At 44.7% G+C, this 24,069-nt stretch overlaps 1 protein-coding gene across 7 annotated transcripts in view; it reads right to left on the reverse strand.

Moving 5' to 3' along the window:
• prrc2b.S (proline-rich coiled-coil 2B S homeolog) overlaps positions 1–24,069 on the reverse strand; it is a 67,630-nt gene that overhangs the window by 19,218 nt on the left and 24,343 nt on the right. For 6 of the 7 annotated variants that reach the window (XM_041575302.1, XM_041575300.1, XM_041575296.1 and 3 more), the window contains exons 4-15: positions 23,965–24,067; positions 23,022–23,094; positions 22,207–22,374; positions 21,212–21,453; positions 20,982–21,109; positions 19,648–19,796; positions 19,349–19,442; positions 19,064–19,259; positions 18,555–18,882; positions 10,041–10,204; positions 9,666–9,876; positions 115–325 (exon numbers count right to left, since the gene is read on the reverse strand). In XM_041575302.1, the coding sequence (XP_041431236.1) occupies positions 115–325; positions 9,666–9,876; positions 10,041–10,204; positions 18,555–18,882; positions 19,064–19,259; positions 19,349–19,442; positions 19,648–19,796; positions 20,982–21,109; positions 21,212–21,453; positions 22,207–22,374; positions 23,022–23,094; positions 23,965–24,067 (2,067 nt within the window). The remainder of the gene's footprint in view (positions 1–114; positions 326–9,665; positions 9,877–10,040; positions 10,205–18,554; positions 18,883–19,063; positions 19,260–19,348; positions 19,443–19,647; positions 19,797–20,981; positions 21,110–21,211; positions 21,454–22,206; positions 22,375–23,021; positions 23,095–23,964; positions 24,068–24,069) is intronic. The other variant, XM_041575297.1, reaches the window with a different exon arrangement.

Genomic DNA, 24,069 nt, shown 5'->3' on the forward strand with positions numbered 1-24,069 from the left:
TTTATCCTATAGAATATGTGATTAACTATGTGTTGCATACTCTATAGATAAATGTGTTACATTTCGTACACAAAGAAAAAAAGATGCAAAGCAGCAAAATAACTTAAGACTGACCTACTGTAGCTCCCCATTGTGGCAGTGTCTGCTTGTTTCTGTTGAGGAAGGGAGCAGGTCTTGTTGTGTAATTGAACATAGCTCTCCTGGCTCCATCCAGAAATGGCTTCCGTTGACTGGGGCCTCCTCTCAGACTGGCAGTTTTGTTCCTCTGAATGGCAGCTTCCAGAACCACTCATAGAATCCTGCTGGATCATATGTTTCATTACACCTAGTGAAGACAATAGTACAGGGTTACATCAGTTGAGATATTTTGTATACAATAATTAAGTAGGCATATCCACAGGGCTATAATAAAGGAACAGTAACCCGCCAAAAAATGTAAGTGTTTTAAAGGAATGACAGTACTGCTGCCCTGCACTGGTAAAATTGCTTCAAAACACAACTATAGTTTATATAAACAAGCTGCTGTGTAGCCATGGGGGCAGCCATTCAAGCACAGGATACACAGTAGATAAAGATAATCCCATTGTATACTTCAGAGCTTATTTTATCTGCTGTGTCTCGTGCCTTTTCTCCTTTTTCAGCTTTGAATGGATGCCATTATGGTTACACAGCAGCTTGTTTATATAAACTATAGTAGTACTTATCTGTTATCTACTGTGTATCCTGTGCTTTAATGGTTGCCCCATGGCTACACAGCAGCACGTTTCTATAAACCATAGTAGTACATATCTGTTATCTACTGTGTTATCCTGTGATTGAATGGCTGCCCCCATGGCTACACAGCAGCTTGTTTATATACAAAGATTTTAGACTTACCGGAAAATCTTTTTCTAGTAGGCCCGAACTGTCAGTGCAGACCTCAGGGATTTGTCTTCATTCACCTCTGGAGGCAGGACAGAAATTTGATCTTTGGTGTGTGGGTGTGGGTGTGGGTGTGCTGTCTCCACCTCCTTAAATAGTAAAAATAGAAGGAAGGCTAAAAGACACAGGTAGAAAGGATAGCGAGAAAGAGGTCCCTGTGCCCATACTAAAATCAGCCGTGGGGGAGGGGGGGGACTTACTTCACTGACAGTTCGGGCCTACTAGAAAAAGATTAAAGTCTAAAATCTTTCTCTCTCTAGTCGGCCCTCCTGTCAGTGCAGACGTCAGGGGGCGTCCATAAGCTGTTCCGTAAATTTAGGGTGGGTACTGGCACTTGTTCTCTGATTTTTTTTGTTGCTATTGTGCCACTGCAGCCTGTAGAACCTTCCGGCAAAACTCGGCCGATCAGTAAGCATAAATGTTTAACTTATAAAACTTAATGAACGTATTGGGAGATACCCAAGTAGCTGTCTGGCAGATCTGTTCTGCTGTTGCCATATTTTGTAAAGCCCATGATGTGCTTTGTGCTCGTGTAGAGTGAGCCTTAACTGCAAATGGTCTTCTTGTACCACTGTCATCATAAACCTTGTTTATTGTCTCAACTAGCCAACGTGCTTTTGTCCTTTTCGACACAGGTCTTCCCTTGTGTGTTGTAGCATACGAAACAAGCAAAGAATCTGATTTTGTTTTGATCTTTTGAGATAAATGCGAAGCGCCCTAACCACATCTAGCTTATGTAGTCGTGCTTCCTTCTCATTTGATGGGTTTGGGCAAAAGGAAGGTAAAATGATATCCTGGTTCATGTGGCGTTCAGTCACTACTTGAAGAAAACCTGGTGTGGTTCTGAGAATTGCTTTATCCTGATGTAACTTGAGCCATGGTTCCTTGCAGGAAAGAGCTGCAATCTCGGAAACTCGTTTTTCTGATGTAATTGCAATCAAGAAAGTAAATTTTAGGGATAACCACTTCAGTTCAAATGTTGATAATGGTTCAAAGGGTGGTTATTGTAAGCTTGTGAGAACAAACGGCAAGCTCCAAGTAGCTAAAGGCTCCCTAAGTGGGGGTCTGGCCCTAGTTACTCCTCTGATGAAATTTTGTACTGTGGGACAATTTGCACCAGCTGATAAATGGTTTCCATGTCTTATAATATTAGCCATTGAAGTTGATCGCTTGCGGGCCTGTAACAATGTTTATTACGGTCTGCGTGAAACCACGCTGTAGATACCAGTTGATCTCAAGAGCCACGCAGTCAATCAGGGCATGTCAGATTTGGATGCTTGATTGGTCCTTGTGTTAGTAATTCTGGTAGTAGAGGCAATCGTCATGGTGTGGCTATGGATAAGTTGACCAGATCCGTGTACCACACCCTGTTTGGCCAGTCTGGTGCTATTAAGATTGTAGTCATATCGGACTGCTTCATCTTTTTGATTACCCTGGGTAAAATCGCTAATGGTGAGAAGGCATACGCCAGGTTAAAGACCCATGGCACCACTAGAGTGTCTATCAGTGACGGGTCCCTTGTTCTGGTGCAGTAAAGTGGGAGCTTCCGTTGTACTTTGAGGCTAACATGTCCACCTCCGGGGTTCCCAACCTTCGAGTTAGTTGTTGAAAAATTGTGTCATTTAAGGATCACTCTCCTTGGTCTATTGATGTTCTGCTCAGGTGATCTGCTTCCCAATTCTGTATCCCTGGGATGAACACCGCTGAGATGTTTGTGACTGTATTTTCCGCCCAGGTGAGTATTCGGGAGACCTCCTGCATGGCTGCTCTGCTGTTGGTGCCTCCCTGTTTGTTGACATATGCTACAGCAGTTGCATTGTCTGACTGTACACGTACTGCCCAAGATCGATGACCATCTCTCTAGTGCTAAGGTTATTGCTCGTAACTCCAGCACATTGATGGGTAACTTGCTCTCTTGTACTGACCAAATCCCTGTAGGGTAAGTCCTTGGTAAACTGCTTCCCATCCCAAGGCTTGCATCTGTGGTTAATACTTCCCAGGAAGTGCTTGTTCAACTCCTCCCCTGTAGGAGGTTTTATATTACTGTCCACCAAAGAAGTCCTTTTTTGGTCTATATGGATAATCTGTTCCAGATTTTGATGGATCCTGTCCCAGTGCCTGAGGAAGTTGTGTTGCAGTGGTCTGAGGTGAAACCTGGCAAATGGTATGGCCTCTAGGGCAGCCACCATGAGTCCTAGGAGCCGTAAGCAATCCTCTCCTGAGGTCTCCTCCCTCTCAAGGAATAACTGGGTCGTTTTTTCTAACCTGTTGGCCTTGTCGTGTGGTAAGTATACCTTTTGTTTCCTGGAGTCGAACAGTAGTCCCAGGAAAATGATTGTCTGACTTGGTATTAGTGTACTCTTTTTGTGATTGATTAACCAGCCATGTTGGGCTAGTACTTTTAGGCTTAATCATGTGTCCTTGGTCGCCTGTTGAGCTGTGGGTGCCTTTATCAAGAAATCGTTGCGGTATGGAATGATGTTCACACCCAAGGACCGGAGGTATGCTACTATCGGGACTAGGACTTTGGTAAAGACGTGTGGTGCTGTACAAAGACCAAAGGGCAGCGCCGTTAACTGTTAATGACTCTCTCCGATGTCGAACCTGAGGAATTTTCTTGAGGGAGGGGAGATGGGTATGTGTAAGTAGGCGTCCTGTAGATCTATAGAAGTCAAAGATCTCTGGTTCCATGGCCGCAATTACCAGTTTTATGGTCTCCATCCTGAATTTGTTTTAGTATCACGGGATTTAGGGGTCTTAGGTTGAGTACCGGTTGGAAGGATCCTTTCTTCTTGCGGACTAGAAAGAGATTGGAGTAGAATCCTTTCTATCTTTGCGATTCTGGGACCTGCTTGATTACCCCTGTTAGAAGAAGTGTGTCTACTGCCTGTTGTAGTAATTGTAGTTTGTGAGGAGCAGTGATTGATGGGATGAACCTCCCTAGTGGAAGGTGAGGAGAAAAAGTTATCTTGTAGCCTTGTCTGATTATAGTCGTCTGTGATGTGCGTTTCCCATATCCCGATAAATTCCTGAAGCCTGCCCCCTCATGCTGTGCCCTGACTTGTAGGGCTGAGTAAGGCAGAGTTATGTTTGTTAGTTTTAGGCTTTCGGGTATTACGTGCCTGTTGCTGCCAGTTCTTTCCGCATCTTGAGGTTTGCTCCACCGAGGGATTTCTGTTGTAGGCACGGAAGGAAAGAAAAGGTCTCGATTGTGAGGACCATGATCTCTTGCCTGAGTAGCTATTTGTAGGCTCAAACCTGGGTTTTTTCCCCGTGGGTAGGAAGGTACTCTTACCTCCAGTAACCTCATATATGATTTGCTTTAAAATCAGGTCCGAAAATGTAGTCGCCTTTAAACTTTAGTGACAAGAGTCTCAGTTTTGATGCTGTATCCCCTGTCCAATGTCTGAGCCACAGAGCTCTGCGTGCAACCACCACATTTGCTGTTGTTTTAGCTGCAAGTTTTGTGACCTCCATTGCTGCCTCTGCTAAAAAGGCTAAGGAGGTAGACAGTCTTTCCACCTCCACCTGCAACTGTTGCTTTATCTCTGGTGGAGTTCGGGTCAACTCTTATGCCCAATGTCTAGTAGTGCAGGCTAGGCCTGCTGATGCAGGTCTAGGTATTGCAGCTGCCTGCGTGTATGACCTTTTTAGTACTGATTCCATGCGTCTGTCTAAAGGGTCTTTGAATGCCGCCTCCTCTGCTGGTAATGCCGTGTGGCGAGATAGTCGGGCAACGGCTGAATCTACCTTTGGGGCCTTAACCCATTTCTTTTGGTGTTCTTCGGGTACTGGATAAATCTTGAAGAATCTCTGTGTAAGTTCAATACGGCGTTCAGGTTGTGACCACTCAGTCTCAATCGCTTGTGTAATGGAATTAAAGATTGGAAAGGCTAGTTTTGATTTCCTTTGGACACCTAGGTGCCTATCCGCTTTAGAGAGGACCGTTGTTTCATCCTTAATTTCCAGGGTTTGCATCATCTTTCTTAATAGCCTCTTTGCAATATGCTGCCTCTGCTGGGCCCTCCTCTTCAGTCAGATTCAGACTGGAGTTGTGAGTGATCAGAGCTATCTAATTCCTGACCTATTATGTCCTCCCCCTCCGTATCAGAGGCTTGGCCCTCCTCGGATTCTGAGGAAGGAGATAATGTGATATGGGCTCTTCGCTTTTTAGCTGTAGACTTTATGCGTTAGTTGTGGGCAGGGGGTGGTTGTACTGCCTTCATAATCCACTGGAGAAATTCCCCAATTTGGGCAGGCTTGCAGTCAGAGCAATAGTTGCGCTCTGATTTTCTGAGTGTTTGCATACCTTGCATTTTGGTAGCTTTTATGGTCGCTTCTTTTTAACGGACTGTACAACCTCTCTGAGGTCTTTTAGCGAATTTGTTTCCTCCATATTGCTGCCCAGGTTCACTGTGCCTATTCTAACTGATCCATGCTGTCCCTTGGAAGGCGGACAATCTGTGTCTGTGTATTGAATTCCAGCCCAAGGAATGTCATTTGATGGCTCAGGTGTGGATTGGATTTTTCCAAGTTGATGGTCCACCCGAAGTCCTGAAGTATCACAGTCTGGTCGAGATCCTCCTTGGCCTTCTCCCATGACGCTGCTTTCAATAGTAAATCGCCAAATAGGGAGTGAGATATTCCCTGCAGCCTCAACAACACTGCTGAGACCGCCATGAGTTTGGTGAACACTCTGGGGCTGACGACAGGCCGAATGGTAAGGCCCAAATTGGTAGTGTTTGTTCTTGAATGCAAATCGAAGATAGCGATGGTGATGAGGCCAAATTGGGACGTGAAGATATGCATCCTTGATGTCGAGTGACATCAGAGATTGCCCTTGTTCCATTCCCCAGATCACTGACCGCAACGTCTCCATTTTGAAGCGCACAGCTCGAATAAATTTGTTGAGGCCCTTGAGGTCTAGCACAGGCCTGACTGTGCCATCCTTCTTTGGGACTGTGAACAGATTTGAGTAAAACCCTGAGAATCTCTCTAGTGTTGGAACTGGTACAATCACGCCTGTTCTCTCCATCTTCTCTATGCACTGCAGAAAGTATCTTGCCTTTGTAGGATTTGACAGAACCCTGGACATGATGAAGGTTCTGGGTGGGGGAGATGTTAAGTCCAGGTAATATCCTCATGAAATGATTTCCTGGCACCCAGGCATCTGATGAATGCCTTATCCATACCTCCCAGAATCGTAGCAATTTTTCTTCTTTCTGATGATTCAGGAGGGTGTGCCCCATCATGCGGACGAGGGCTTGTCAGCCGAAGGCGTGTTGTAGGACTTGTTATTCTTCCAGGTGGCACAGCCACGAAAGTGAGAGCGCTGTGGAGAACTGCGTCGCCGTGTAAAGCGTGCACTTTGGCCAAGAAAAAACTTCCCTTGCCTATTAGCTGCAGAGGATTGACCTCTGGCTTGAGGGAGGAAGGTACCCCTTGTAGCTTGGGAAATGATCTTCTCAAGTTCTTCTCCAAAGGGAGAAGGGAAGCGAGGTTAATGCCTTCTTAGAACTATTATCGGCCGACCAGTTCTTCAGCCACAGAGTTCTGCGGGCTGCGATACAGTGCCGAGGTGCGCGCAGTCAGCTCTGAAGCATCCAAGGTGGGTGTCACAGAGGTAACTCGATGCCTCAGCAATCGCCTGTGCAGATGTTAACAGGTCAGTCCGAGGAACACCCTCTTGGATGTCCCTAATAAGGGCCTCAGACCATGCTTGTATGGCCCTGGAGACCCAGGCTGAAGCAAGACAAGGTAAAAGCGTCAAATCCAGCAGAAGAAAAAATTGCCCTTAAGAAACCCTCTGATCTCCTGTCGGAAGGATCATTGAACGCAGCTGCGTCGGTGAATGGCAGTGTGGTGGATTTGGACAGTCTGGACACCGGATCGTCGACAGCCGGGTGGTTTGACCATTTGTCAACCAGTTCCTTAGAAAAAGGGTATGACCTGGTCAATTTCTTTGTGGCCTGGAATTTGCGCTCGGGTGCATTCCATTCATCCTGGATAATACTGGTTAGCTGATCATGATCAGGAAAACAGACTGCAGACTTGTGTTGTCCCTTGAAAAGGGAAGATGTTTCTTCCTGTTTCTTGTTTTGGTGACAGGTTTAGCACTTCGAGCACCCCCTTGATAATACAGTCTACGTCATGTAGAGTATCTTTTTCCCTGCCTTCCTCTTTGTCCTCTTCCTTATCTGCAGATGAGTCGTCTGAGGAAGGTAGCTCACCCTCAGATTGGGATGAAGACTGCTCATGGACTGATTCGTCAGACTGTGACTGAATATTAGTGTCCCCTCTTGCTTCCTCAACGCATTTACGCTTACCGCCTTTCTCACGATGAAACTTAGCTAGAGCCTTCCCAAAATTGTCTGCAACAGCTGGCAGACCCTGTAAGAAAGCAAGGGATTGAGAGAGCCCAGAGAGGTGGTGGTGTCTCTACTGATGGACCGGGGCCCGGGTCTTGGGTATTGCCTTGTGGTGAGGTATCAGCTTGCTGGTCTGGGAGACCCCCAGAAGCGGAAGCTGCCCCCTGCCCCATAGTGCAGGACCTGCAAAGAGACTCTTTCTGGCTCCGTGGTAATTTAACCTGGCACTTGGTGCAAGCAAGGTACTTCACCTGTGCTGTGGAGGGAGCCCCACTTCCCGCCCTGGTGAATAGCTGCCTGTCCTACCTTCTGCCATGATAGTGCAGTGAAGAGAGTGAGAGGAGTGAGGGGTTGGCGCCAATCTCTGAGGTACGTAGGAGTGTGCCGGTGATCCTTCTACGTACCTTGGTAGGGTGGTTGCCGAATCCCCTACCACCAGGACACACTGCTTGGGTTTTGTGAGGTGTGCGGTTTCTCCAAATTGGCTTGCCAATCTCAGAGAGCAGAGCAGTGTACTGCTAGTTCTTGTAGCGCCGAACGGACTGGCTAGTGCGCATGCGCCGAGGCGCGTGCCTGAAGCCCGCAAATTTTCGCGCCAGCATTGAAACGCATTTCGCTTTCCCACTGTGTGTCTGAGCAAGAAGTGCACAACCAAATCTTCACTCCCCCTGACCCGACCTCACTGCTACCCATCCGGATGCGCTACTCTGCGCACTATGGCAAAGGGTACAAGACCCAGGAGAAGAGATGGGGTAGGGGAGCATTACTAGGCCAGTAGTTAAGGCAGTAGCGGGCGGGGGGAAAGGTGAAGAGGGGAATAAAACAGCAAGGGGCCCCCTCGGGCAGTACATTAATAGTACACGTTCCACTTACCCCACACACCAGCCAGACCGTCTGCGCTAGATCCTCCAATGCAGGAATTTGTCTGGGAGGTCGGTATAGCCGGATCGCTAGGATTTGACCCTGGTGGCAGACTCTCCTCGTAGGGGGCTAACCTCTATAAAAAGACAGGTAACCCTGCTTTCTCACCCCGGGTGTCAGCCTCAAGCTGACCGCAAAATCCATCCCATGATGGCTATCCATCCTCCCGGGAGCAGGACACTTAAAAAACTGATTAGAGTGCACAGTGTGGGGAGTTGAGCCTGCTCTGGCACAACCCTTAACTAATTAAGTGTCCTGCCTCCGGAGGATGGAGCTTAACCCCATCGTTCCCTGTATCCCCCTTGAGACGTCAGAGAAAACACCTGGTCTCTCCACTGTTCCTACAGTGTTCACAGTGAGCAACGTGTGCCTACATTATCACTTACTCATACTCTGGTGCTTAGACTTTCCTAATTTGCGCCTATCGGATTGGGTTGCCTAGCAACCCGTGGTTTGCCTGTGTAAGTTACTGCGGTAACAGCCACATGTTGCGCCCAGCTAAAGGGAAGGGCTTTTAGCCTCTGTATTTTAGCGTGGTGTGTCCCCAAGGTAGATTATGAGTTCCAAACTGGAGGTGTAATTCCTACCTTCCGCAAAAACAGAAATAGCAATCTTGTGGTCCCTGAATGATGTGGAACGGTTAGAGCCACAACTGATCTATGGTGGAAATGCTGGGCAGCTCTGTGTGCTGCAATAAACTCAGGATGGCAGTGCCCTGTGTCCAGGAGATCCCTGCACGACAGTTCTGTGTGCCCCAAGGGTCTCTAACAAGGCAAGCTCAGCGTGCCATACATAAATCCACAACAAGGCAGCTCTGCATGCCATATAGTAATGCACAAGGCAGCTCTGCGTGCCCTAAAAGCGCATAGGGGGGCAGCTCTGCGTGCCACAAAGCTGTAGGAAAGGGCAGTTCTCCGTGCCCCTATAATTCAGATAAGGTAGCTCTGAGTACCTTAAGTATAGAGAGTTGTCTAATAAAAGCTAAAGAAAAAAAATATATATGTCCTTCACCTCCGAGGCAGGACAAAGAACTGATGCATGGAGGTGGAGACCGCCTATATACAGTGGGAGGGACCAGGAGTACCAAAGATCAAATTTCTGTCCTGCACTGACAGGAGGGCCGACTAGAGAAAAACTACAATAGTCTTTTGTAACAGTGCAGAGCAGCAGTACATTATATTTTCATTACTTTAATACACTTTCATTGTTTGAGGTTCCTGTTCCTGTAAGAACAGTTATTGAATTGTTTATTAATGAACTGATGCACGCAGCACAGCCTTGCTAACTAGTATTTAACAAATAACTTTATGAAAGATTACACCTAAGAAAGTAGGAATAAAACTGCTCAACACTTGCAGCACATCCTTAGCAACTCAACAATGTCCCAACAGTTACTATGTATTTTGTCTACATGGTGGTGCTCACTGCCTCTGTAGTAAGGACAGCCGCTCATACCTGGAGGATGGATGGATGAAGGGTAGAAGTCCACAGGGGCACGGCCTTGCGTCATCCGGGGGTCCATGTAAGAAGGCATCATCATCCAGCGGGGATCAAAGCCCAACATCTGTGGGTGAGGGGAATAGAAGGTCCGAGGATGGTTGGAATGGGTGGAGGCCACATAGGCTTGTTGCTGCTGCTGCCACTGCTGCATCTTGTACAACTGCTCCTGATGAGATAAAGAAATAGCATTTTACCAAAGCAAATAGCAGTCTGCACACTAACTGTGCCGGGCAACTCCTAAGGCCCAACCATCAAGTATACTGTGCAGATGAAAACGGGACTATCAAAATATTTAGATCTTTATGCCTGCCCTCAGTCACAGAATAGTACCTGCTGTTGACGTTGAAATCGGGGTGGAATCAGTTTTTGATGTTTATTGAAATCTTGTGCCGGGGATGTAGGTTCTGCATATTCTTCTTCACTGCTGGTTTCAGCCCTTAGGGTTCCAGAAGGCTCCTCTTCTTGATATTCAGAAGGGGAATCCTGGGAGATCTCTGTACAGAGAAGAGGGGGAAAAGGTTACAGAAAGAGAACTTCAAAGAGCTTCTTCTGACCTACCAACTTTATGGTATAACTGTATTTTTAGGCACTTGAACTTAGACAATAGTCTAGATTAGGGTTAGTCCATTTTAAGATGTTGAGCAACTTAAGAGTCATTTGTGTCTTAAAAACATAGAACTGTGATTCCAACCTAAAGCTTTCAAAGCTGTTGACCCACTAAGAACCTTTGGCTAGTCAGCTGCTGATGAACTACAATACACAGGGATTCAGGTAAGGCCTTGCTTTGTGAATGACGCATTTAAACTTAAAATAATGTACCCTGCAGCTGTCTAAACTCCTGTCTAGCATAAGTGCCCCATTTCCATTGATCATTATTCCCTTCCTGGACTCAGCCTTATCAGCATTATATGGAGTGCTCTCAGGGTTATGGGCAAGCAACGCAGCTTTTGCAAAACAAAAAATATAGGAGCGAGATAATACAATGATTATTTAAAAAGCAGATTTTGTTTTAGGTTAAATTTCAACGGGCCGTTAAAGTGCCTTCCCCAGCCAATATCAGGTTTTTCTACAAGCTAATGTCACATTGCAGTTGGCAGGGAGATGGACGTGCGATTATTTTATACTCATGGACAATACTATTCTAGTAGGCCCGAACTGTCAGTGCAGACTTATGGGGTATGTCCAGGTTCACCTCTGGAGGCAGGAAGAATTGGTCTCTTGGCCCCTCCCTGAGGTTATATAGGCTGGCTCCACTTCTATTTTCCAGTTCTTTTGCAAACCTTGGTGAGGTGATTAGGAGATAGCAAGTAGGAAGGAAGGAAGGAAGGTCAAGAGACAACAGTATAGAAGATAACATATATAGAGAAAGAGAGAGTCTTCTCACTTATACTAAAATCAGCCTGGGTGTACTGCAATGACAGTTGGGGCCTACTAGAAAAAGTATTTTCCATGAATATAAAATCCCTTTTTCTCTAGTTGGCCCTCTTGTCAGTGCAGATGTATGGGGATGTTCAAAAGCTATCCCAGAAAAACAGGTATGCTGGACTATAAGTATTCTCTTTTTATAAAACCGGGAAACATTTGAAGGACTACCTTGTCTTTGGGAGTCGAATTGTGTAGAGGGTTGTCATGCTGAGTTAGGTTTTGTAGTGGAAGGCTTCCTCTGTTTAACTGCTGTCACTGTTGTCGATTGCTCCTTGAACTCTGCTCTGGTTCCTCCACCGAGAGGTTGATTAGGTCAGAAAAACAGGTGCATCTAGGCCATCTGGGAGCTATGAGGATGAGCGTGGTGTGTTCCCTCTGTAGCTTCTTGATTGTTCTGGGAAGGAGGGGAAGAGGGAGGAATGCGTTTGCAAGTTGGAAGTTCCAAGGTGACGTCAGAGCGTCCGCTGCCAAGGAAAGTGGATCCCTGTAGCGTGCAATGAAAAGTGGTAGGTTTTCGATTGTGGTGCGTTGCCATTAGGTCCACCTCCTGTATCCCCCATCTCTGTGTAATCTGGTGAAATATTTCCTCCTTTAGAGACTACTCGCCCGGGTCCAGAGACTGTCTGCTGAGGAAATCTGCTTCCCAGTTCTGGAGTCCCAGTATGTAGATCACCAATAGTTGGGACTTGGGAGTCTCTGCCCATCGAATAATAAGTCCCACCTTGTTTGGTGCTTTCCTGCTTCTTGTGCCACCTTGGTGGTTTATACATGCTACCAATGTGGCATGGTCAGATTTGATGAACGCCTGTCCCACTAGTTGCAAGTGTACTGAGGGGAGTCGGATTGTCTGGATCTCTAGGAGATTGATGCGGAGACATTGCTCTGCTGGAGTCCATGGCCCTGCACTGAGCGTCCCTCTAGTACTGCTCCCCAGCCGGAGAGACTTGCGTTCTTTGTGAGGAGACGCCATTGGGGTTCCCAGAGAGGTCTGCCCCTGGTCAAATGACTGGTTTGCATCCACCAGTGGAGAGATACTCGCATCTTGTGTGATAGAAAGAAAGATTTGCGTTTTCAGGCCGAAAGAATATTCCATTGCAGCTCCCGGAGATGATGCTGTGCAAAGGGTACTGCCTCTATGGTCAAGACCATGACTACCAAGACCTTCATGCAGAACTTGGCTGTGTGAGTTGGCTTCGAAAGAAGGGCCCGTACCAGGGTCTGTAAATGGTGAACCTTGTCCGGGGTAAGAGAGCGGGAGCTTTATGCAAGGCTGAGAAATTGGTGTAGGGAGGAGGGTTTTTGGAGAACTGGGCTGATTTCTCATTTGGCTACAGGCTCTTTGCTAGGGTTGGGCTGCACCTCAATGATGATGGTGCAGCTGTTTTGGGAGAGAAGATGGCTAAAGGGTTGGAGGAGATTTTAAACTTTGCGTGTGGGGGGGGTGGTTCAGTAAAAGATTCATTGGAAGACAGGTTAGAGGAGATAGTGGTCAAAGGAAGGGAAAATGGGGGTGGAGATTTGGTTGGGGGTACTGTTCAGGATAGGGAGGACCACATGTCATATGTTCAATATGGTACCAGTATTAAATGTATGTCTGACTGGTAAAATGGGAGAGCTGGATGTGCTGGTGGGAAAATATGTGATTGGTGTGGCCGAAACATGGCTGAATGAGTCGCATGACTGGGAAGTTAATATCAGCACCTATACTTTGTTTCGGAGGGACAGAGGCAATAGAAAAGAGGAGGGTATGTCTGTTTGTTAGGCAGGATTTAAAAGCTTGTATAAAGGAGGAGGCTATGTTGGAAAACGAGGGGAAGTCTTGTGGGTATAGTTCTTCACCAATTGTAAAGAGTTCAGCAAATTAACTATAGGAGTATAGGCGGCTAAGCTCCTGATACAAACAGAAAAGGCTGCTAGTTTGTGTAAAGTAAGGATAATGGGGGATTTTAATTACCCAGATATTGGTTGGAGCAACAGTACTGCCAGATCAGTTAATAGGAACAAGTTTATAAACGTGTTGCATGAGACATGATTTTTAGGGCACAAGTGGTTGAGGAGCCAACCAGAAAAAAAACCTATGCTGGATCTAGTGATCTCAAATGACCCAGAACTTCTAGCAAATTTGCAAGTCATTGAACCCCTGGGTAATAGTGACCATAATGTTATATTTAATGTCTGGCGCAAAAAAACAAATACAATGGGGAAACAAAAACTATGAATTTCAGAAAAAGCTAATTTTAGTGCCTTGAGGGCTGTCCTTCAGAGCATTGATTGGGGCATTATGTTTTCAGCTAAAAACACAGAACAGAAATGGTTGTCATTTAAAATATTAAATCATTCCTATTCTCAATTTATTCCCTTAGGAGTAAATGTAGAAGCACTAAGAATCACCCTATGTGGCTTAAAGCTGCATTTAATGAATATAAACAATATAATAAATGTTGTAAAACAGCAATCCGGAAGGCATAGAAAGGAAATGAACACTGCATATCAGCGGAGGCTAAGACTAACCCCAAAAAGTTAAGTATATTAATATATAAAAATAAAGTATATTAATAGTAAAAAGATTGCTTGTTGGGTGTTGCTCCTTTAAATAATGTTCCCAGTATTGTTGTAAAAGATACAGAAAAGGCAAATATGCTAAATCAGTTATTTTCTTCAATTATAGGCAAGTAAGTTTGACATCTGTGGTGGGCAAATTATTTGAAGGCTTGTTAAGAGATCACATTCAAAATTTTGTCCTAGTGAATGGCATTATGAGCAGCAATCAGCATGGCTTTATGAAGGATAGGTCATGTCAGACAAATTTGATTTTTATCATGAGATAAGTAAAATGCAGGACAGTGGGGGGCAGTAGATGTTATCTATTTGGAATTTGCCAAGGTGTTTGTCGACCGTGACCCACAAACGACTGCTTTCTATACGATGGTATGTTGGGCTTAATGAAGTCGTTTGAACATGGATAGGAAACTGGCTACAGGATCGGGTACAGAGGGTGGTTGTTAATGGTACATTCTCTGCTTGGAGTAAGGTTCTTAGTTGGGTCCCTCAGGACTCGGTATTGGGTCCACTTTTATTTAACTTATTAAATAAATGACTTAGGGGAGGGTATTGTAAGTAATGTGTTTGCAGAAGACACAACTATCCAACCCAATTCCATCCAGGATGTGGCATCCTTGCCACAGGATCTTGACAAACTGGCAATCTGGGCAGCTAAGTGGTAAATGAGATTCAATGTTGATAAATGTAAAGTCATGCACCTGGGATGTAAAAATATCCAAGCCACTTATACCCTTAATGGGACTGCACTAGGCAAATCCATTATGGAAAAGGATCTTGGAGTCCTTGTAGATACACTTGGCTGTAGCAAGCAATGCCAGTCAGCAGCATCAAGGGCAAATAAGGTCTTGAGCTTTATTAAAAGGGGTATAGATTCACGGGAGGAGGGGGTCATTCTTCCACTTTATAGAGCACTGGTAAGGCCCCATCTAGAATATGCCGTACAGTTTTGGTCTCCAGGGTTCAAACAGGACATTATTGTATTAGAGAGGATCCAGAGAAGGGCAACTAAGCTGGGAAAATCTAAGGAATGGAAAATCTATGCTCTCTCAACTATCTTAAAGACTAGCCAAATTGGGGATGTTCACGCTGGAGAAGAAGAGGCTCTTAAGGGGTGATATAATAACTATGTATAAATATATAAGGGGATCATATTATAATATCTTTAATGCTTTATTTACCAGTAGATCTTTCCAGCTGACACAAGGTCGCCCATTCCGATTAGAAGAAAAAAGGTTCCGCCTAAATAATCGGAAGGGTTTTTTTTACAGTGAGAGCAGTGAAGATGTGGAATTCTCTCCCTGAATCAGTTGTACAGGCTGATACATTAGATAACTTTAAAAAGGGGTTAGATTGCTATTAAGCAAGTGAGGGAACACAGGGTTATGGAAGATAGCTCATAGTACAAGTAGATCCAGGGACTAGTCCAATTGCCATATTGGAGTCAGGAAGGATTTTTTTCCCCCTCTGAGGCAAATTGGAGAAGCTTCAAATGGGGTTTTTTTGCCTTCTTCTGGATCAACTAGCGGTTAGGCAGGTTAAAATAGAGCCCAAAGGTTGAACTTGATGGACGTGCGTCTTTTATCAACCTAACTTACTATGTTACTATGTTTGTATCAGTGTATTGTAGAGCATTGCTAGGAATACCATTGATTGACTTGGCATCTGCGAGGACTTGTCCAGGTTGATATACTAGCCCAACACTTGCAATCTGTCCATGGTGACCTGCAGTGCCTGCTGGGCCCCTGTGAAGGTCGGTGCCTTGATTAGTGGATCATCCAGGTATGGGGTTATAGATACCCTTGATGTGCGGATCAGCGATGTGGCTACCGACATGATCTTGGTGAAGACGAGAGGGGCAGAGGTCAGGCAGAATGGAAGGGTAGTGAACTGGTAATGGTGATTTTGAAAGGCAAAGCACAAAAAATCGGATGTAGGTAGGCGTCTTTTATGTCCAGGGGAATGAAGAATTAGCTGGGGGACATTTCCCTGATGACTGATCGGAGAAATTCTATCTTGAACCTCCGTGGCCGAATGAAATTGTTGAGCTCCTTGAGGTCCAGGTTTGGACTCGCTGTGCCGTCCTTCTTGGGAACTACAAATAAATTGGAATAGTAGCTCTTGAACCTTTCTCCGGGCGATACCGGTGTAAAGAAATCCAATTGTAGGAGGTTGCTGATCGCATCCTGGAGTGCTAGGGACTTGTGATGGAGCCTGGACATGAAGAAATGCCATAGAGGGAGGGAGGCGAACGTTAGGTGGTAGCCTCGGGTCAAAACCTAGTGTACCCAGGAGTCCTGAGTCAGAGTTAACTATACCCTTCCACAGTATAATAATAATATTTGTTTTGCTAAAATGAGCACTGAAAACCGGTGTCTAAGTTTTTGGGTGACCCGCCGACTAGAGGAAGACTCCATCTATAGACTCGGTCCTGAACGAAGAACAAATGACTGAGGAATGACGGCATCACGCTACACATGGACGCGCCAGAACGCGAACCGCATTAAACTGGACCGGTGCCCTTTTTCAACATGTCGCAAAATACTTGGCCACTTTAAGCCGCATCAGAGCTATGCTTGCAGTGTTGTTTCGGTCTGTACAGTGGTATTGTGGCCCTTCTGGGAGTACAGGTAGCACAGCATACCTCTTCCCTATTGATACTAGTGTCACAACTGTTGGGCTTTAGGTAGCTCTGCATACCTGGCCCATAACTCCTTAACCCTCTTTTAGAACAGCGTGTGTCAGATGAATAGGGTTAATGCCTGCCACTCCTCTAACTGCAATCTGCCAGCAAGGAAGGAGCGGTAAATAATGTTGGGAGACACACTAAATGCTTCCACCTGTATCATCCTGAAATTTATGAAATTTAATGGAAAATAAAAGAAATAAAACAGTAGAGAGGTTTCTGTCATTCACCTCCAAGGCTGGACAAAAGAACTGGGAAATAAAGATGGAGCTAGCCCATATAAGCTGAAGGAGGGGCCGAGAGACCAGTTCTTCTGCCCTGCCTCCAGAGGTGAAACTGGACATAACTCATACTGATGGGAGGGCAGACTAGAGAAAAGTGATTGTGCCATTGAAGATCCAGAACTCTGTGCAGAGCTGCAAAATTATTAAGTTATGGCCCTAAAGGTGCATTGTTCTGTAAACACTTAAACCCCAATGCCACACAGAGAAACACTATGTCACCTCCCTCCCTCCCTTATGGATTCATATACACAGAGAAGGAATGTTCTGGGCACACAATAAGCTATACCCTCATACTGTACTGTCTAAGGGAAACAATATGGCACCTTCATCCCATATGTATAAATACAAATGTACAGAGAAGGAATGTTCTGGGCACACAAATAGCTATACCCTAATCAAGCCTGAATTTGTGGGGAAGGCCTGGGACTAGGGTGGCAAAAAAGTTGGTGCAGCATCGGACCGCGCAGCCTATGGGTGCCCCTTGAGGAATCTCCCTCCTCTCATATGTATAATAAATGTTTGATTTGTAAGTAACGTAATATTTTTTGGGTTTTTTTCTTTGTTGTTTTTGTAATTTGATTACTTTAAATAAAATTCCCTCATATGTAGAAATACAAATATACAAAGAAGGAATGTTCTGGGCACACTAATGATATCTTCATAGTGCACTGTGTAATAACTTGTATAAACACATAGAAAAATTCTACAAGCTATAGCCTTATAATTCAGCCAAACCCAAACAACTCCCCTACAGCTTATAGGCAACAGGGTGAGCAAGTAATTAACCCTGTTAAGTAAATTGCACTAGCACCAAAAGGACCAACACAGAGAGGCGTATACACTCCCAGGCTCAGTGGCTGCAGGTAAGAAATGACACTTATGGAGTGAGATACCCAGCAGGCTGAGCCTGTATAAATAAGCAGCGTGGGCCTATGATGGCTTGCCATTGATAAACGAAGACTATTAACAGTGCATTGTGTTGTGTAACTAGAGAAGACTGATGATAATGCTTATTGCGTTCGGTTTTCCTAGAACTGTGGATGGAAAAAGCCTTAATGCCTCACTGTCCCTAGACACAAGCTAACTGCAATACAAAATGATCCTGCTCGACTGTTTCAGAGACCTTATTTCAGGTTACCGTTTAGAGCAAAGAAAGTCAGCAACCCTAGGGTTAAATTGAATCCAGGAAATGCATAAGAGATGTTTAAATATCTCACAAAGGTCAAAAAATAGAAACTGAATTTAAATGGGCTCAGAGAACTGCAAAGTGATGAGTTTAGAACCCCTAGATCCCCAATGACAAAGGTGAACTAAAGCCTAACTAAAGAAGTAGCTAGAAATGATGTACTATATGTTTTTGGCTTCTGTACAAGCCCAAGGCAACCACGGACCTTTATCAGGGAAGATCTGTGTCTCCAAATATGCCCCAGTAGCTCCCCATCTTCTTTTGTGCTGATTCACTGCACGTGCTCTGTGCTGCTGTCACTTACTGAGCTTAGGGACCCACTCACAATATACAGTACACATAGAATATAACTGTCACAATTACAAGGATGATTAGTAATTAATACAGATAATTACTACATGGCAGAACAGAAACCAGTGCCATTAGCATCAGAATTGAACAATCAGCCTTGTAGCATCAGCTTATATTACAGACAAACCTAATTTTCTGCTTGATAATTTGTGACAACCTCTAAGCTTAGTTTCTCAACAGCTGCTCAGAGCCCACTGAGCGTGTGAGTGTCACAGACACTTTCCAATATGGTGACCACCTGTGACAAGTTTGAGGTCTTGGATCATTGCTGTTATTGACAAGCTGAAACTTTAGGCTGGTGCAATAAATTCAGTTTATAAAATATGAAATTTTTAGGGTTATACCGTTTATACCTGTAAAAGTGTGTGTGTTCTCCTGGGGGTTGCTTCTGTCGGACACAGGAGACCGGGGGTCTTCATTCTCCTTATTGTCCAGCTGGCGTAAAGAAGAATCACCCGATGGTTTCAGGACCTGCTTGTTCTTCTGATCAAGCTGTTTCAGTTTGGCAGCACAAGCAGCCAGTCGCTCCTCACGATTTCGCCTCTCCTCCTCCTCCCTCCTCTTGCGGGCACGCTCTACTGCCTCAGAGATCTCAGACTGGACAAAATTTTTCCTTTGAGGCAGCTTTTCTTCTCTCTCTTCTATGGATGGCTGTCTCAAGATTGCAGCAGGGACAGGTTTCTGCAACACAACTCCGATGTTACAAAAGAAATAGGACTAACTTCACTACAACAAAACCTAGCTGCTTCCAGTCTTTGGAAAAAGAGGATTATATATATTATACATGTCTGAATTAAATGGATACTGTACACAAGCCTAGTACTTTCAGAACCATTCTATACTTAGGCTAGAAGTAAAATACCTGATGCTCAGCCACAGCAGCCCAAGTGTTGGGTTTCCGCAGCCCTTGTGGCACAGGTTCCGGTGTTCTTCTAGCAGGACGCGAATGGGATAATTGGTCATTCCAGACCTTTGCTTCATCTGCAGGATGCTTTCCCTCCGCACTATCAGTAGAGTTAAAGGATACCTGCCGCTGCCTTTTGCCATCCCAACCATTCCTGAAATTGAAAAATAATTCCGCCATCAGCAGGTGGCAAAGCACAAAAAAATAAGACACAAATAACAAAAAATAAACACTGAAACTTACCATTTACTTCTGCCATCTTTTGCACCGGTCTCCTCCTCCTCTTCGTCTTCACTGAATTTCAGCTTCTCTGAATAATCAACCTCGTCATGCAGACCTGAAGGCAAAGCAGATACACATTTGAGACTCAGCCCAAAGTATCGACAGCCCATGATTAAAGTCTGCTGTTCGCCATGAACTTGCATACATATTCTGCTGCCTGCACTGTATTAAGGCAACTGCAATTGAGGCACAGACACTGCAGTGAAAGCAAGGTACCAGTTACGAACTATATGAAATTTCAATTGAAGGTTATCCCTTACCAGCCCAGCCGTCCTCGGCATCATTATCAAGGTCATCCAGCTCCTTTAGGTCCTCTGCATTAATGATGGTGGCTCTAGGGGCACGTTCAATTTGTGGGCGGGGGGGTCGCGAAGAACGAGGGGGTGCAACTGGAAACCTGCTCTCCCGTCTACAGCAAGACAACAACATTTCTTATTTTAATTTATAGTATTTTCTCTCTATCATACCGTTTACTGGCAGGGGAAAAAAAGTATACAACACAACAAGTTCTGTATTCCAGGAGGACATTTATTTCCAGTAATTAAAGAGTTAATATACAGAATGAGCAAAATTAATTGGGCTTGCATGGAGTTTGAGGACAGAACAGGCTATGCAATAAACCCAACTAACCCTTACAGTGGAATAGAGTAGGGGTTTAACTGGAAGTCATCCTTCCATCAAGCTGATCTATATTATTTAAACAAAAACCTACAGATTGGTTCTCAATAAGGAACACACTCCCTTTTAACTGTGCTGGATTCGGGGTGGGGGGCATTGTTTCTAATGGTGTTACACATGACACATAGGGATAGATCCAGTGCCGAAAACATTCTAAAGTTTTTGGAAATTATACAACATTATAAAACACTTTCCGTGTAACCAGAAAAGTTTAAATCTTAATAAATGCCGTTCCTGAAGAAGAACCAAAGAAATGTGATCAACAGAAAACAAAATACTTTCAATAACACCTCTCTGCACTGAAAGTATGACCGACATAAACCCTACTGATTCAATGACTGTGGTATATATGGCAAATAAGCAAAGCCAAAAGTAGTTCAGTTCCACAAAGAGGGGGGGAGTCTTTGTTAAATGACCCCTTAAAAGAGAACTAACCCCCCCAGTAACAAAAGCCACCTTTAACTGCCTGCCATCACCACCCCACCTTCTACCTTCCCGCACTGTGTATTAGTCAAAAAGAAGCCCCTGAAAAAACCTGACCCTAAAATGCAGTGCAGCACAGCATTCTGTGGTCGTTCGTATTTTCGGGTCTCTTCCGTGACAAAACCTGTGGGAACAAGCTTGTCAGGAATCCGCTTCAACTACGTCTGCTCCCGTCAGCGTTGAGACCAGAAGAGACTACAAACAGGCAAAAGATGGTGCCCAGGAACTCCACTGCTCTGCATTTTAGGGTCAGTTTTTTTCAGGGGTTACTTTTTGACTAATACACAGTGTGGGGAGGGAAGCGATGGCAGGCATTTGGGGGGGGGGGTAGTTCTCCTTTGAGTGAACAACATGTTCCTAAACTTATTAAAAATTATATAGATATATTAAATAAAGATAGATATATTTTTTTATTTTTTTTAAAAAAACATACCCTTCATTATCATTCATCTGGAATTGCCGAAAAGGGACACGAGGCTCAAGGCGAGACTGAGAATTAAGGGTGGGAAAGGAAGCACGATCCAATGTCCCAGAAGGCTCTGGTGCGTGCTGAGAGCACATCTATAAAAGAAAATCAAATTATGATTATATGGGTATATATAGTATGGTATAAAATGCTTACAACCATTTACAGATGTAAGAGCTAAAGCCAATGATACTTACAAAGGCTGGTAGCATGTCATGGTAAGTTGGTGGGTGGTAGGTGTTTCCCAAGAACTGAATAGGCCCTTTTCGGGTGGGCTGAGCCGGGCGCAGCGAGAGTTCTTTAGTATCATTAGCAAGCGATGTAGAGGGGGCCCCTTCTCCCGTTATTGCCACTTTGCTGCCCGGCTCAGTAGGAGAGACGGACGGAGATAAACTGGAAGCAATGCTTCTCCCACCACCGTCTCTCCAACTGGTGACATCTGCAGTATGGGGAAAAAATATATATATATATTTATTTATATAAAGCATATTAGTGGTGACCCAACACTACATTCACCAGTGCAGAAACTTAAGAATGGAAGGCACAATGATCAACAAGAAAAATATAAATGTAATGATAACAGGCTCCGCTTATTTGAACTCATAGAATTCTTACAAAACTTTAGAAAAATGAAAGACAGAAAAAACATTGCATCCCTCATCTTAATTTAGGAGATAGATTCCCAAATGAAAGCAACTATACCGCTCATTATAATAATGATGAAACAAAAACATGCATGAACATTAACTAGTTTTTACAGCAATGCATTCTAAATGGCTCAAATGATTGGCATACCCTTATAGATTACATAAAACTTCCAATATTCTCTTCCAAGAGATATAATCTTCCCAATATTGCTATAGGCCCCAAAGAGTAGCTACTGTGCTTACATAAAACAAACATGGCACAGCATTGTATGGAAATGAATACAGATCGAATGGAAGAAACAGTCATTCTGATGGCTGTATGGTAATGTATCTATTCTACAAGCAGAGTTGTATAAATTGGGAATGAGACAAGCTGGTATATAAACCAAGTGGGCATTTAGTCCTTTAGCAGACAGACCGGCTTGTATTCCTCATACCAATCCCTTAGTAAACCACAAGAGCACAAGTTAAGCAGAACATTTAGGTCTCTAACTTCAGGGAAGGAGGAATGGGAAGACGAACAATAAAACATTCAGAATGGTTACCGGGAAGCAGGGCGAGGGGCTTACTCTGGGGGCGGAGGCTTGGTCCGGGCCCATACGACGGATCTAAGACGCTCTTTTCTTTGCCAGCCTTGTCTTGCTCGCCAGCTGCTTTCAGCGTTGGAAATTCCTCGGGAGAGAAGGACAACAGTCGGTTTGAGCCCCTTGAACCTGTATGGGAACAAAGAGTAAGGTCAGCAGTAAGAATAGAACATATAACTACAAATCCCCCATACACCAAAGAGTGCATATATATAGTACTTAAAGCAGGGTAATATACAGCATTTTTTTATCTTATTTTTAAGGTTTACTTATCCTTTAAAACATCAGAGTCAGAATGGATCAAAGGGGGACCATATCGCTAGTGCAATGAGCGCACTAGCTGAGATGAATTTACGGGGTTAAATTAGGAAAAACTGCCTGCTTGCTGCCGCCTGAGGTAAGGTCCTCACGGCCCTGTACTAGAGGAGCACCTTTACTCATGTAAACAATAATAAACCAAACTTCACTGCATTTACATATTTATGTTATAGAACTACCAACAAAAATGGCAGTATCAAGTATCCACAATATTCATGAACTGATAACGCCACCTTACAATTCAATACATTTAGATTTGTATTAGTTCTAAGACTTTAGTTTTGTGACCAGGATCAATTAATTTATGGTATCCTTGCCACCCCACCTGCAATTTATTTAAATGCAAACCACCCATTCCTGAACAATTATAAGGGATCACGGGACACAAATGGGCTGACGATCCAACATACCTAAAACCACTTCAGAATGAATTCTGGCTAATAACAAGCAACACTTACCACCTTCTTGTCCTGCTGGCTTTCCATTCAGCTGTGCCCATGATTTTGGTCCACCTGGCACTAAATTTACATTCTTTAAATAAAGAAAAGGAGACAGCAGTTCAGGGCATGTGCCACTTTACATACACCTCTCAAACACTCACAGGCTCGTTAGAACCATGGTAGCACCTTCAACACGCTTACCGTATATACTCGTGTATAAGCCGACCCGTGTATAAGCCGAGGTACCTAATTTACCTAAGAAAACTGGAAAAATGTATTGACTCGTGTATAAGCCTAGGGGCCCCATGTCAGATTTCAAAATGTGAATATCGAGACATAAAAGTCAGCTAATTTTTACATTTAAAAGAAATGATTTAACAGATAAAATCATATTGAGAAGTTTGTAGACAATTTTGAGAAAAAGGAGTAACAAAAACTATGGAACAGAAAACTATGGAATCAGAGGCTGCACACTACCTCCCCACCACCCGCACGGGGCCCCCAGCCACAAATTCCCCTCTGTCCCCCCTTCTCCCCCAGTGCTTACCTTCTTCATGGGTATTACAGCTGCTATTGAGTGGGGGAGGTCAGGAAGGAGTGAAGGCAAGAAGCAGCTCTGCCAGCCGCAGGAGTGGATCTGGGCTGACGAGGCCCTGGGGGCCCACCTAATGTTCCCTCTTATTCCTTCTCGGCTATACGCTCCTTCCGCGGCCCCAGCAGGACTGTCTGTGACTGACTGTCACGATCGCCGCCCGGAGCAGGTCCAGGAGCTCCGGGCGGCGCGTCCTTCCCTGCCAGCTATCGCTCCCAAAATGCCCCCTGCTGGGGCCGCGGAAGGAGCGTATTACGGTATGACCCGCGTATAAGCCGAGGTTGAGTTTTTCAGCACATTTTGGGTGCTGAAAAACTCGGCTTATACGCGAGTATATACGGTAAGTAGCAGTAACACAGAGTATCTCACCTCCTGATTGATCGATGGGGTCGGTTTCTGCAAATTGGAGACAGATTTCTGCAAACCCGGCTGCGGCAGCGACTCCTGCTGCGGAGGAGCTGTCACACTGGAACT

Source organism: Xenopus laevis, chromosome 8S (assembly GCF_017654675.1).
Source record: "Xenopus laevis strain J_2021 chromosome 8S, Xenopus_laevis_v10.1, whole genome shotgun sequence".
Lineage (NCBI taxonomy): Eukaryota > Metazoa > Chordata > Amphibia > Anura > Pipidae > Xenopus > Xenopus laevis.